Source organism: Chrysemys picta, chromosome 9 (assembly GCF_011386835.1).
Source record: "Chrysemys picta bellii isolate R12L10 chromosome 9, ASM1138683v2, whole genome shotgun sequence".
Taxonomy (NCBI): domain Eukaryota; kingdom Metazoa; phylum Chordata; order Testudines; family Emydidae; genus Chrysemys; species Chrysemys picta.
Window position 1 is genome coordinate 33,046,376 of NC_088799.1, and position 12,951 is coordinate 33,059,326.

At 43.5% G+C, this 12,951-nt stretch overlaps 1 protein-coding gene across 3 annotated transcripts; it reads right to left on the bottom strand.

The window, feature by feature from the left end:
* Positions 1-4,403: 4,403 nt before the first annotated feature.
* On the bottom strand, positions 4,404-12,365 carry RNF7 (ring finger protein 7). Of its 3 annotated transcripts, XR_010590641.1 has the most exons (4): positions 11,905-12,180; positions 7,989-8,088; positions 7,753-7,800; positions 4,404-5,825 (listed from the first exon to the last, which is right to left on the bottom strand). XR_010590641.1 is itself a non-coding variant. In XM_065557955.1 (3 exons), the coding sequence occupies exons 1-3, from the start codon at positions 12,080-12,082 to the stop codon at positions 5,707-5,709; spliced, it is 345 nt and encodes a 114-aa protein (XP_065414027.1). In that variant the 5' UTR covers positions 12,083-12,365; the 3' UTR covers positions 4,404-5,706. The 3 variants fall into 3 exon arrangements, 2 of the variants coding, with proteins under 2 accessions (XP_065414027.1, XP_065414028.1); XM_065557955.1 differs by lacking the exon at positions 7,989-8,088 and having other exon boundaries at positions 11,905-12,365; XM_065557956.1 differs by lacking the exon at positions 7,989-8,088 and having other exon boundaries at positions 11,918-12,165.
* Positions 12,366-12,951: the final 586 nt, after the last annotated feature.

Here is a 12,951-nt window from a genome sequence, read left to right on the forward strand (position 1 = left end):
AGTAGAGAGAATGGACTGCTCTGAAGGTGAACCAAGAATCTGTAGAGAAGGAGGCTGTTACGTGTAGGAACCCCACCTAATTTGTTGCAGAAGTTGGATGGTGTATAATGAATGAGGCAGGAGATTGAAGGGAAAGAAAGGATGGTTTCATGGTGAAGGTATTTGAATGTTGCCGTCTCGAATTGGATCCCTATTTCTGCCTCTGCCACAGAATTGCTATGTGAGGCTACTCAAGTTGCTTAAACCAAAAACTTTTCATAGGTGATTACTAATACTGAGTTCTTCATTTTCTGAGTATCCAACGGAAGCACATGAGGATTGATTTGTAGAAGTGCTGAACAGTCAAAGCCGCAACTGATTGTATAGGAGCACACTAAAGACTCTGAAAAAATCAGGTCACTGGTGTCTCCATTTGGGTACTCAAAATTACAGATACTTTTGACCTGAATCTTCATGCATGTAAAATATGAATAGGGAATTGGGAAAATAAACACTCAGATACTATAGTGATGAGCACCACAGAATTATTAATTTCCTCATGGGCTTTTCTGTCTTCAGGAGCAGGGTTTGAATAGTGTATAATAAATAAGACCTAGGGGCATACATTGAACAATGAGCAGAAAACCAAATTTTGAACAGTTGCTCATTAAGTCCTAATATCCATCTTGTGACCTGAATGAGGCAAGGATCCTGTGGGAAAAAATAGTATGCGATCACGTAATTAAAGAATGTATCATAATACATATGCTCAAGGGGGCCAAATTAATGTTACATAAACACCATTAATTCTGGTATTTTCTAACTTTTGACTTCTTGACTAACAGAACATTATTAAGATTGCAATGTAGTTTTTTGGTGAGTAATTATATAAAGTGATCAAATCTTCAAGGTTATTTGTGCTTAAATTTGTAATTTTGCCTTCTCAATACAAGCAGTCTTTTCTATGAGATGAGACTAATGAAATAAAAGACTGATGAAGTTATTTCATCAAGAAAAACACTTAAACTGTCAGTCTTCAAAGATACTATTCATAAACTGGAAATATTAAATCCATTAAAAATCTGAAAAAAAAAATTGTTGGGTCTTCCCTAACAAAGAGTGTTTATTTTACTGAGTTATTATCCTGTAATACAAATGCCTTTTCCCCTTAGTATATAAAATTTTCCACTCAAGTAAAGAGATACAGTAACTCCTCACTTAAAGTCATCCTGGTTAATGTTGTTTCCTTGTTACGCTGAAGATCAGATAGGGAACATGCTCGTTTAAAGTTGTGCAATCCTCCCTTATAACATTGTTTGGCAGCCGCCTGCTTTGTCCACTGCTTGCAGAAAGAGCAGCCCATTGGAGCTAGCTGGTGGGGGCCTGGAACCAGGGTGGACCGGTAGCCCCTGTTCAGCTCCCCGTTCCCCTAAGTTCCCTGTGCGGCAGCCATCCAGCAGGCTATCAATTGCCGGCAGTTCAGCTGTCCCTCCCCCCATTGCCATGTGCTGCTCCTGCCCTCTGCCTTGGAGCTGCTCCTGGGAGCCTCCCGCTTGCTGTGCGGGGGGGGGGGGGGGGGGGGGGGGGGGGGGAAGAAGGGGGCTAATGTCAGGGTGTCCAACTCCCCCCTGCTCCTGCCCCCTGCTTATCCCATCTCCATAGAGCAGGGGGGGACACAACAGGACTCAGGACGGATGGAGCTTGCTTGCAGCAGCTGCTGTCTCAACTTGAGGATCTATTTAAAAAGGCAATGTACTTAGCGTAGGGTCAGAGTACTTAAAGGGGTAATGCGCATCTCTCTCTCTCCCCAGACTCACAGGGTGTGTGTGTCTGTCTGCCATGCTGTCTCCCCTCCCTCCATTTGTGCTGCCTTGTAGAGTGTGAGGCTGCATTAACAACAATGTGTTAACCCTTGAGGGCTCAGCTATTTCATCATTTAGCAGTAAGGCATTCCCTGGGAAATATCCCACCCTCTGACTTCACCACCTCAAACCAAGCTTCACAATCATCATTGCTGTGTACAGTATTAAATTGTTTAAAACTTATACTGCACATTATATATATATATAGTCTTTTGTACGGTGAAAAAATTTTCCCAGGAGCATAACCCCCCCCCCCTTTTATATTAATTCTTATTGGAAAATTGGATTCGCTTAACATCGTTTCGCTTAAAGTCGCATTTTTCAGGAACATAACTACAACGTTAAGCGAGGAGTTACTGTACATTAACAAGCCCTCTCAGCCATAACATTAATGAGAACCCACTGGAAATTCCCTTACCTACACAGAGATGCCATTGTGTGGTATTATTTGCTCTGTCCATTTTCCTCTCCTCCCTCCTGTTGGCCACTGTCATTCTTTTTCTGCATGTTGCACAACTGCTGCTAGCTGAGGACCAGTTTTAATTAATGGGTAATCCTATTTCCTTTTACTCTTTTCTACAGACGCTCACTAGAGTGGGAAAAAGACCAATTTTCCAGTGACGAAATGTACAGAAAACTGTGTTCTAAAAGCTTTCCCAAACACAGGCATACAGCTAAGACAGCAGCAAAGTTACACCCTGACTTCAGGACAACAGGATTTGCCTTTCCACCAAGCCCCCCAGTCACAAAAGCAAGACCTTTGCCACTTGTTCTAGTTAAGTTCACAAGTGCCTGAGGTGCTTAGCTATAAAGAAGAGACAAGGCCAGGAGAAATGTTGCATTGACCCACTTCAGCATGAGGCTCTAAAAGTGAAGCCATCTAGTTCTGGGTGGCAGTTGGTGGATTTTGTGTTTAATAATTCAGTTTTTTCCCCTTTTTAGAGAAAGCAAGTTTGGAAAAGAGGTTTGATTGAAGTGTGCGCTGCACAGCAAATCACTGCACAGCTCCATAAATCTCTGACATGAAAGTTAGAACTTATCTTTGCAGTTTCTTTTAAAAAGATTAAAGCAATAATGAGGCACCTTACAGGGTGGGCCATAACTAATGCAGGAGATTAAGACCACGTCTATGCTACAGGGACTCTAGCAGTAGAGTTACAGTGCCGTAGTTATGCTAGCACCACCGAATACTGTAGATGCAGCCTGCAGTGAGGGAAGGGGTTTTTCCCATTGCTGTAGGAACACCCTGTCCCCACCTTATGGCAGCTAGGGTGACGGAAGCATGCTTCTATCCACCTAGCTGGGTCTGCCTTGGCGAGTTAGGTCAGCATAGGTAGGATGCCCGGGGTGTGGATTTTTCATACTCATGACCACTGTAGTTACATTGATCTAAATTTTAAGAGTAGGCCAGGTCTAAAGTTCTTCACTTTGGAAAGCCTCCTCTAAAGAAAGCGAACTCTTTAACTAGGAACTAATCACATGAGATACTGAGCACTCTCATTTTCCCCGGCCCTGCACTTTGCTGAATCTTGTCCTTAGCTGTTTGTAAATGGCTTTGAAAATGAAAAAGCACTACAAGTGCTAAGAATTTATCATCAAGGATTGACTGGGAATTTGTGTGCGTATGTGGGGGGCGGTTATGAAGGGGATTTTTGTTGAGTGGGGAAGAGTGGGCGTCTACATAAGCATTTAAAGTGGGTTATTTTCTTTGTTGAGGGTGGGAGAGGTATTAGAATGGGGTTTAATAGCTGTGATACTTTTATTCAGTAAGGAAGAGGTTGTGCACCTTCTCTCTTTGTGTTGGGGGAGGAGATACAATGATCATGAACCCTGCTCTCCTGCCTGAGTTAATTTCTGTATGTTTGTTTAGTCCGGGGTCAGCAACCTTTCAGAAGTGGTGTGCCGAGTCTTCATTTATTCACTCTAATTTAAGGTTTTGCGTGCCAGTAATACATTTTAATGTTTTTAGAAGGTCTCTTTCTATAAGTCTATAATATATAACTAAACTATTGTCGTATGTAAAGTAACTAAGGTTTTAAAAATGTTTAAGAAGCTTCTTTTAAAATTAAATTAAAATGCAGAGCCCCCCGGACCGGTGGCCAGGACAGGGGCAGTGTGAGTGCCACTGAAAATCAGCTCACGTGCCGCCTTTGGCACACGTGCCATAGGTTGCCTACCCCTGGTCTAATCGGTATAGATTGTAAACTCTTCCAGGCAAGGACTGCTTCTTAACTTTTGTAATGTGCTTTGTAAATTGCCATGTACATTTATGGCCTGGTATACAAAGATATACGTTTGTTCTAGTAGATTCCAGCCAATCAAGATGTTCAACTTTCAGTGAGTTCACCTTTTTCCCCAGCAGGTGGCATTAGCACACAGTGAAGTGAGTGATCAAGACATATAGGTATGCTTGCTAACAGACAGCAGCATGATGCAATCAAAAAGGTAGGCCACCACCTATATGAGGGCATTCAACTAGGCCAGGGTCAATTGATGTTATTTGATTGGTCAACTGATCAGCTTATCAAATCTAGTTTAGAACGATCTTAACAGAACACAGACTTTTCAAACATGTCATATATTTAAAACTCACTCAAATCTTGTTCATAGGCCATGTGTTTCCTGTAGGCATTATAGGGCAAAGACAACCAAAAGAATTAAGGACAAGCAGTTAAATATAAGTAAGAAAAACAGAAATTAAAACAGCGTTGTCCGTACAGAAAAATAACCAAATGAAGCCTTCCCATTACAAAAGGCAAAACAACAATTGTTATTACATGAAAATATAAGTCTACCAATCTGATGAAATAGACAAAGGGATACAAAACATATTCCCAAATAGACCTACCTATACTGACAAGATGAAACAATGTGCTGCATTAGATTCTTGCTACGTTATTTAGCATATATTAGCATATACTTTCTTTATAACATCTATTTTGTCAATTATATTTTTGAAACAATTTATAGATATGGTTCTCAATTGATCTAAAATACAACCAAGATCAGCTAGTTCCTAACCAATATTTTCACATCGCCAGCTAATTAATTTCAAATATGGTTATTAAAATGGCCCAATGCTGGATTAAATACATCTCCCATTGCTTTTACTAGAAATTACAATAAAAATCCTAACATAGTAAAAGTTTAAAATTGTATGTTGGAGAAACCATGTATATATCATTATAAAGGAAAAGGCTATTAATATCCAATGAACTATAGGGTCAGATTTCTTAAGCCATCACAAAAACAAGCCTGTACTAAAACCTAAATAAGAGGTTTCTACCATAATGGGGACCCGGGGAGGGGGGGGGGGGAGGGGGAGGATGGAAGGGACGGGAAAAAACAACAATAAAAATGTTTCACACACTATTTATTTTAGTCAAAAAATCACTATCAGGCAAAATTATTTATGGTGGTTTGGTGTGAATGCATATTATTTGAATGGCAAGAATTTCTTTTTTTCAATCAATTATACAGCATATCAGACATAAACAAGGCCTTCTTTTTGAATGGATTGGTTTCTTACATTTCCTTACCAAAAACATAAGGTAGATTGTAATTGTGTATTTTCGGCACCACAGCATTTCTAAGCAGTTGATACAATTTACACCAGAACACTGACAGAGAGACAGACTAAGGTAGTGTGCCTATGGTCCTTAGCTGTGGAAGGATGTTGAAATAAGATCAGAGAAAATGGCAGCACACGAACACATCAGAGCATGTTCAAGCACAACAAAACCATAGTATTCTTTTAACATAGATATAAATTGAATGAATCACGAGTGTTCCTCCCTTTCATATGGATATATGGCAGCAGACAATATTGCTTCAAACAAGCTCAACAGAAAAACTGTCAATGTTTTCATTTGCCTATTCTCTGGACCACCCAGTCCTGTTGACAGAGGGGACAGCGATTGTTCTGTTTCACCCATAGGGACATGCAGCAATTGTGGAAGGAATGATTACATTCTCCCCAGACAACTGAAAGAAAAGAAAAATACTTGATATGTTCTAATTACACTGTTTAATATAGACGTACAAACTACATTCACAATAAAGAGTACTAACAATATAACTCAGATTTTTACAGCAAATAGAGGGTTATATGATATTTGGGGCAATAATACATTATAATGATTTATTGATTTAGACTAGATAAGTGTTAATGGTTTGATAGTATTTTCCATAAATAGAATATTGTGTTCTACAGGTTTATGTCTCACACATTAGCCACTAAAAACATGTCTACCCATTTATTTCTAATTCAAGAGACATATACACATACTTTCATATTCTTACACATCTGTAGAATGCTTAGCATGGTGCTGTGCACTATATAAATAATACATAATACTATGAACATTACTGAGGGACGAGGGAAGCCTGTGAGTGGTCTGGAAACTTCCACAGCCTGGCTAAAGTCTATCTTACTTTTTACTGGTTCATTAATTAAGTATAGTTAGTGTATTGTTTCAGTGTTGATTTTCCATCATGTGCAAAAGGTTTAAGGGCATATGAACAAATTCTAATTAACATTTTATTTGAATTTTTAAAGTTCAAAGTTACGATATAGGCTAAATAAAATAATATAGGATACTAGTACATAAGCATTTAAAATGCGCTCTCAGCTACATCAGAGGTTGTTCAAAGGCCATAATCATTTAAATATACCAAACTGGACTAATTCTGCATTGTACTAGTTGCTTTTTTTTTCTAGCTTTCATTTAGCAGTGATTGTAGACAAGGGCACTATTCACAGGACTGTTGTAAGTTTTGTATTTTTTCTCTTTCATATCTGTCTTTAAATGGGAGACCTAACAGGACAACCATGGAATGTGGAAGTGGTAATTTCTTTTATAGACAATAAGATGATCAACTAAAATAATACTATTGAATTAACTGAGATTATATGTTTTATAAAGGAAATAGCAAAGAGGTGGAAATGTCCATAATTGATTTTACAAGTTCAATTAACAGAGTAGTATAACTATACTACTTATAATACTTCCAAGTTAAAAAAATGTTTGAATGTCTACATATCACATAAAAAATCTGATATAATGCTTAGGGCTACACTTTTCCAACTGAAAAGCAGATTAACAAAACAATAACAAATAACATCTTTGAAACCTCAAAAATCTTAGATGAGGAAAAGACGATCAAATATATTCCATGTCTTCATAACCTAGACAAAATTTTATTCCACACTTGCATGTTTCAGTGAAGTTCTTCTGTTATATCTTCTAGCATCTATCTTAAAGGAAGAGATAGTAGGTATTTCCTATCTAACTCAAAAGTCTACAGTAGTCTGTCCTGAATTATATAACTAGTTCTTCCCAGTCACAAACACATATATAAATGACTAGTTGCAGATTTGCTCAGTCAAGTACTTTTCTATGACAGGTTTCAGAGTAGCAGCCGTGTTAGTCTGTATCCGCAAAAAGAAGAACAGGAGTACTTGTGGCACCTTAGAGACTAACAAATTTATTAGAGCATAAGCTTTCGTGGACTACAGCCCACTTCTTCGGATGCATATAGAATGGAACATATATTGAGGAGATATATATATACACACATACAGAGAGCATATATATACACACATACAGAGAGCATGCTCTCTGTATGTGTGTATATATATATCTCCTCAATATATGTTCCATTCTATATGCATCCGAAGAAGTGGGCTGTAGTCCACGAAAGCTTATGCTCTAATAAATTTGTTAGTCTCTAAGGTGCCATAAGTACTCCTGTTCTTCTTTTTTCTATGACAGTGTGTCTTTTTACATTAGTATTGCTGTACAGTTTATTTTTGCGCATTAATAAAATTAGTATTATCTTCAAACTTAAAAAAGCACCCCACTGAGAAAAAGCCTTTGCTGAAAAACATGAGAATGAAATCACTACATACCAACACAATCTTCTTGTTTGTTTTCAGCTTGACATCTAAGACAGGCATCTAAAAGTAAACATGAACAAAACTCAATTTGATGCTCAGAATACAATTCTTAAAACTGGCTTTTCTAATGGAAATATAAACCGTGGAACATATTTATAAAGGTAAAATTCTGTCTCTCGAATTCTGCCATCTAGTTCAACTGTATTTATTAGATAAAAAGGAAATTAAAATACAAGCACTATGCATACCAAAAGAATAACATTTCTTTTCAGGAGGTAAAAAGAACTGGAAACTGTAAGACAAGCTCTTCACACCCTCCATTTTGTTTGGACATTTTCACGAGCTCTGCTGCAAAAAAAAATCTCCTTTTTGTATATGTGACCACTGGGAGACTACTGCCAAATCCACTCAAGCAGATTAAAAATTAAATAAGAGCACTCACACGCAACCCCCAACTTCAGGAATTTGTTTTTCAGATGTCAGCATCTCCTTTTAAGGAAATCATTCACAATTTTATTGTTTTTCAGCCTCCCATCAAACCGTGTCCCACACCACCTTTTTACACAGCAATTTTACTTGATGAGTACCTTAAACTTCACCAGAATATAAAACACACACCCACACCCTATATTTTTAGATCATTTATTAGTTGTGCAATGTAAGTAAAGAGACCAATGGGGACATATAATACATATTTTTTAAATGGTGTCTAATCTTGTAGGGGACAGAAAGGAATAAGGATATGTGACTCCTAGTTGGAGTAGTACATCAGCTGCTGCTCCGCACTATGTAAGCGCTTACTGCTGCTCCCACTTCAGATTCCTCCCCTCATCAAACAGCAAAGAGAATGGGAATGCTGAGGCAGCAATGTTTCCCCAAATGAGACTGAGGAGAGTAGCTCTTCCTTTAGTAGACAATCAGGAGTTTCACTCATTTATTTATTCTTTTATTATTTCCTGCCTAAGACGGGAAATACAACAAACAGGCAGGGGAAGGACACAATAACACAGGGCGATATCTGGGTATGGAAATTGTATGGCGGGCCATGAATGCTCACAAAATTAGGGGTCGGGGTGCGGGAGGGGGTGAAGGCTTCAGCTGGGGGTGCAGGTTCTGGGGTGGGGCTGAGGGTTTGGGGGTGCAAGAGGGCTGGGACTGAGGGGTTTGGAGGGCGAGAGAGGGATCAGGGCTGGGGCTACTACTTCATTCTGCTCTAAAGTCTTTCTTCCTCTAGTATGCTCATAAATTCTCCCAGCTCAAAAGACTGTTCTAGACACAAACAAAAATATATGAGAAATGGCTGGGCTAGTTATGTCCGATATTGCCAGGGTAGGCACCAGTGATGAGCTCCCAAAATCCTAATAACCGGTTCCCTAACGGAACTTCAGTGGCACTTCAGTGCCGGGGGGAGGGGGGGGTCTTCACTTGCTTCGGGTTTTCGGCGGCACTTCAGCGGCGGGTCCTTCAGTGCCGCCGAAGACCCGGAGTGAGTGAAGGACCCGCCAGGGAACCGCCCGGTAAGTACAAGCCCCATGTGCCTCCCAAACAGCCTGTTGTCCCCCTCCCATCCGACCCCCACCCACGTCCTACCCCCAACTGTCCCCCTCAGAACCCGCAACCCATCAACTCCCCCCAGCTCCGTGTCCCCTGACCACCCCCTCTCGAGACCCCCCCACCCCTAACTGCCCCCCAGGACCCCACTCCTTACCCAACTCCCCCCGCTCCCTGTCCCCTGACTGCCCCGACCCCATCCACCACCACCCCGACAGACCCCTGGAACTCCCACACCTACCCAACCCCCCCCATTCCCCATCCCCCTGACCGCCCCCCCCCCCCCCCGAACCTCCGCCCCCTAACCCCTCCTCCCAGCCCCGGCCCGGCCCCCTTACCATGCTGCTCAGGGCAGCATGTATCGATGCTGCGTGGCCCGCTGGATCTCACAGCCCCACCCCCTTACCATGCCGCTCAAAGAGGCAGGAGCTGCAGAGCTGCCCAGGAGCGGTCCAGAGTGTTGGTGCTGGCGGCGCGGCACGCTGAGGCTCTGCGAGAGGGGGGAAGGCAGGGGAGGGGCTGGGGGAGCCTCCCCAGCTGGGAGTTCAGGTGGGCCAGACAGGAAAGTCCTGCAGGCCACATAGTTTGCCCACCCCTTTAACAACCGGTTCTAAACCAGCTTCTAAATTTAACAACCGGTTCGCATGAACCGGTGTGAACCGGCTCCAGCTCACCACTGGTGGGCACTCAGATTGGATTCTCAATCTTTCGCACCCCAGAACAACAGTGGAAGAATGATTTTGGGCAAGTCACTTAACCTCAGTTTCCCATAAAAGGGGTTTCTTATCCATTTTTGTAAAACACTTTGAAATTCATAGATGAAAAGCACTATATAAAAGTGTTAAGTATCTTTATTTTCTGGAGATTCTGTCTCTACAACACAAAAGACAGTTCAGTTTCCCTATTCATTCTGTCCTTGGCCATTCTACTGAAACTGCCAATGTGTGCCAACTGCAGTGGTTTTTGTAATTTGAATACCCACCTACTGGGAATTGGACAGAAACCATATTTGTATCATGCAGAACACTGACTAGACATAAAATGGTAACTTGAATTACTCCTTACCCAAGCTGCATTTGTATGGTGACCTAGAGATGAAAAGGCTCTGTGTGTCTCCAATTATTAACTCCCTGAGCTATCCAATCTCAAACAGCAATAAAAATTCACACTTTTTAATGTATTTAGGTCATCATAATTATATGTAATTGCTATGCTGTCAATGTCTTAATCGGTACAATTTAAGCTACTTTTAAACATTGTTTTCAGCCAAAGTACAGCTGCAGCAATATTACTGGGAAGCAGATATTCAGGTAACATCTGACAAGTGGGTATAAGAACCTTTTTTTGGATAAGTGTTAATATTTGTAATCAGTTGGGGAGATTTGTACAAATATAGTGATAATGATTTTTAGCTAATGCAATAATGCGACCTTTCATTTATGCACGACATAATTAACAGATAACACAAAGAATACACTAGACATCACCCTTGAAGAACAACCATTTCCTGGTGAAATGTAGCAAGAGAAGAGCAGAGCACAGACAAAGTTTCAGCATGGTGAAGTAGATGCACAGAGATGAAGGACTCCAGTAAGTGATCCAATTTAAGCAATGAAGCTTCTGTTTGGCTAGTTAAGGAGGATCACCTATTAGGACCCACCACCACATCTATGGCACCATAGGCTATGGTCAGTCACCACATGGTAGCCTACAGAGGCTGGTTTATTCCATGTCCCCTCATTACATGAGAGCTGCTGGGCTAAGTCAACCAACTAGAGCAGGGGTAGGCAACCTATGGCACGCGTGCCGAAGACGGCACGCGAGCTTATTTTCAGTGGCACTCACACTGCCCGAGTCCTGGCCACTGGTCCAGGGGGCTCTGCATTTTAATCTAATTTTAAATGAAGCTTCTTAAACATTTTTAAAACCTTATTTACTTTACATACAATAGTTTAGTTATATATTATAGACTTAGAGAAATAGACCTTCTAAAAATGTTAAAATGTATTACTGGCATGCGAAACCTGAAATTAGAGTGAACAAATGAAGTCTCGGCACACCACTTCTGAAAGGTTGCCAACCTCTGAACTAGAGTTTATTTCAAGGAAATAAAGAATATTACAGGATAAAGCTGATTGCTTAAGTGAAGCCTCTGATTATTTATTTCTGGTACAAACACACATAGAGCTATGTCACTCATTGCTACCAGCACAGGATCCTTTCTGCAATTACTGCTAGGGCGTGGGACAAACACAGAGGTAGGGCATTAGGCACTACATAAATGGCCTTAGTATCATCCCAGCAAACAGGTCCGTGTGGGAAAGAAGGAACCCAGTATGTACAAGCTCCAACAGAAACCCCGGTTTTGCCTGTGGAGGGAGGCAGGCAGTGAGGAGATTCAGACCCCAGGATGTGGGGCTCTGGCCGCGGGGGACAGCAGTGAGGAGCTATAGGGTCCCCCGGGGCCCCGGGCTCTCCCCGCGGGGGGGAGTGAGGAGATACAGGCCCCTCTCCCCAGGATATGGGGCTCTGGCCGCGGTATGGGGCGGGACAGCGAGGGGGTGCGGGGCTCCGCCCAGGACGGGGGGAAGGCCGTGGCCCGCCGGCGCTTACCCATGACCTGTACCCGGCAGATGGCGCAGGTGTCGCACTCCACGTCCCAGCTCCACATGGCCACCGCGTTCCACTTCTTCAGCGAGAACATCTTGTCGGCAGCGCCCGCCTTGGCGCCCGAGGAGCCCGGGTGAGAGTGGGGGGCGCCCGGCTCGTCTCCGTCCTCCACGTCGGCCATGGCGGGGGGCGGAGACGCTGCGGAGGAATCGCTCTGGCTCCTCGGAGCCGAGAGAGCGGGGCTGCAGCGCCACCCAGTGTCGGGAGCGACGCCACCCGCCCGGCCCAGCCAGCAGGGCGGGGGCAAATGGGAGGCCCGGCGGGGGACCCGACCCCTAGCCCCACTCTCCGGGAGCAGAGGTGGGGGACCAGCCGCGGACTCTGCGGAACGCTCAGGGCCCCTCTCGGCCGCCCCCGCCACGGAAACAGGGCTCCTGCCTGTAGCTTGTGCTGATGCTGTGGGAAGGGCGAGGGGCAGTGGCAGATTTAGAGTTAGTGGTGCCCTGTGCTCAGCTTCATTTTTGGGACCCCTCATTGGGACCCAGACAAGAAAAAGGACATTCTGTCTTATCCCCCCCCCCTTTTCAATCTTTTTTCCCTTCATCCTCCTCCTATATTATATAGGGTTACCATATTTAAACATCAAAAAAAGAGGACACTCCAGGGGGTCCTGGCCCCGCCCCTTCCCCATCCCAGTACCCGCCCCAACTCCGCCCCCTCCCCTGAGCACCCCACATTCCCCCTCCTCCCTCCCAGCCACGTGAAACAGCTGCCTGAGCGCTACCGGTTTCACGGTTTGCCGGGCAGCCCCTAGACCTCCAGACCCTGCGCCCCCAGCCGGGCGCTTCCCCTCCTGGGCTCCGGCTGCGCTGGGGAAGCTCCCGGCTGGGGGCGCAGGGTCTGGAGGTCTGGGGGCTGCCCGGCAAACCGTGAAGCCGGTAGCGCTCAGGCAGCTCTGCTCTTCAGCTGGACAGAGCTGAGGGGTCTGGGGGGAGCAGCAGCAGCCGCCACGGGGGAATCCAACTGCAGCTCGCAGAATGCCGGAGCCGC

Excerpts from the sequence above, each read along its gene's own strand:
- RNF7 (XM_065557955.1), bottom strand. The coding sequence starts at position 12,082 with ATGGCCGACGTGGAGGACGGAGACGAGCCGGGCGCCCCCCACTCTCAC. Across the intron at positions 7,801-11,904 it reads CTGCCGGGTACAGGTCATGG|ATGCCTGTCTTAGATGTCAA; the intron begins GTAAGCGCCGGC and ends GTTTACTTTTAG. Across the intron at positions 5,826-7,752 it reads CAAACAAGAAGATTGTGTTG|TTGTCTGGGGAGAATGTAAT; the intron begins GTATGTAGTGAT and ends CTTTTCTTTCAG.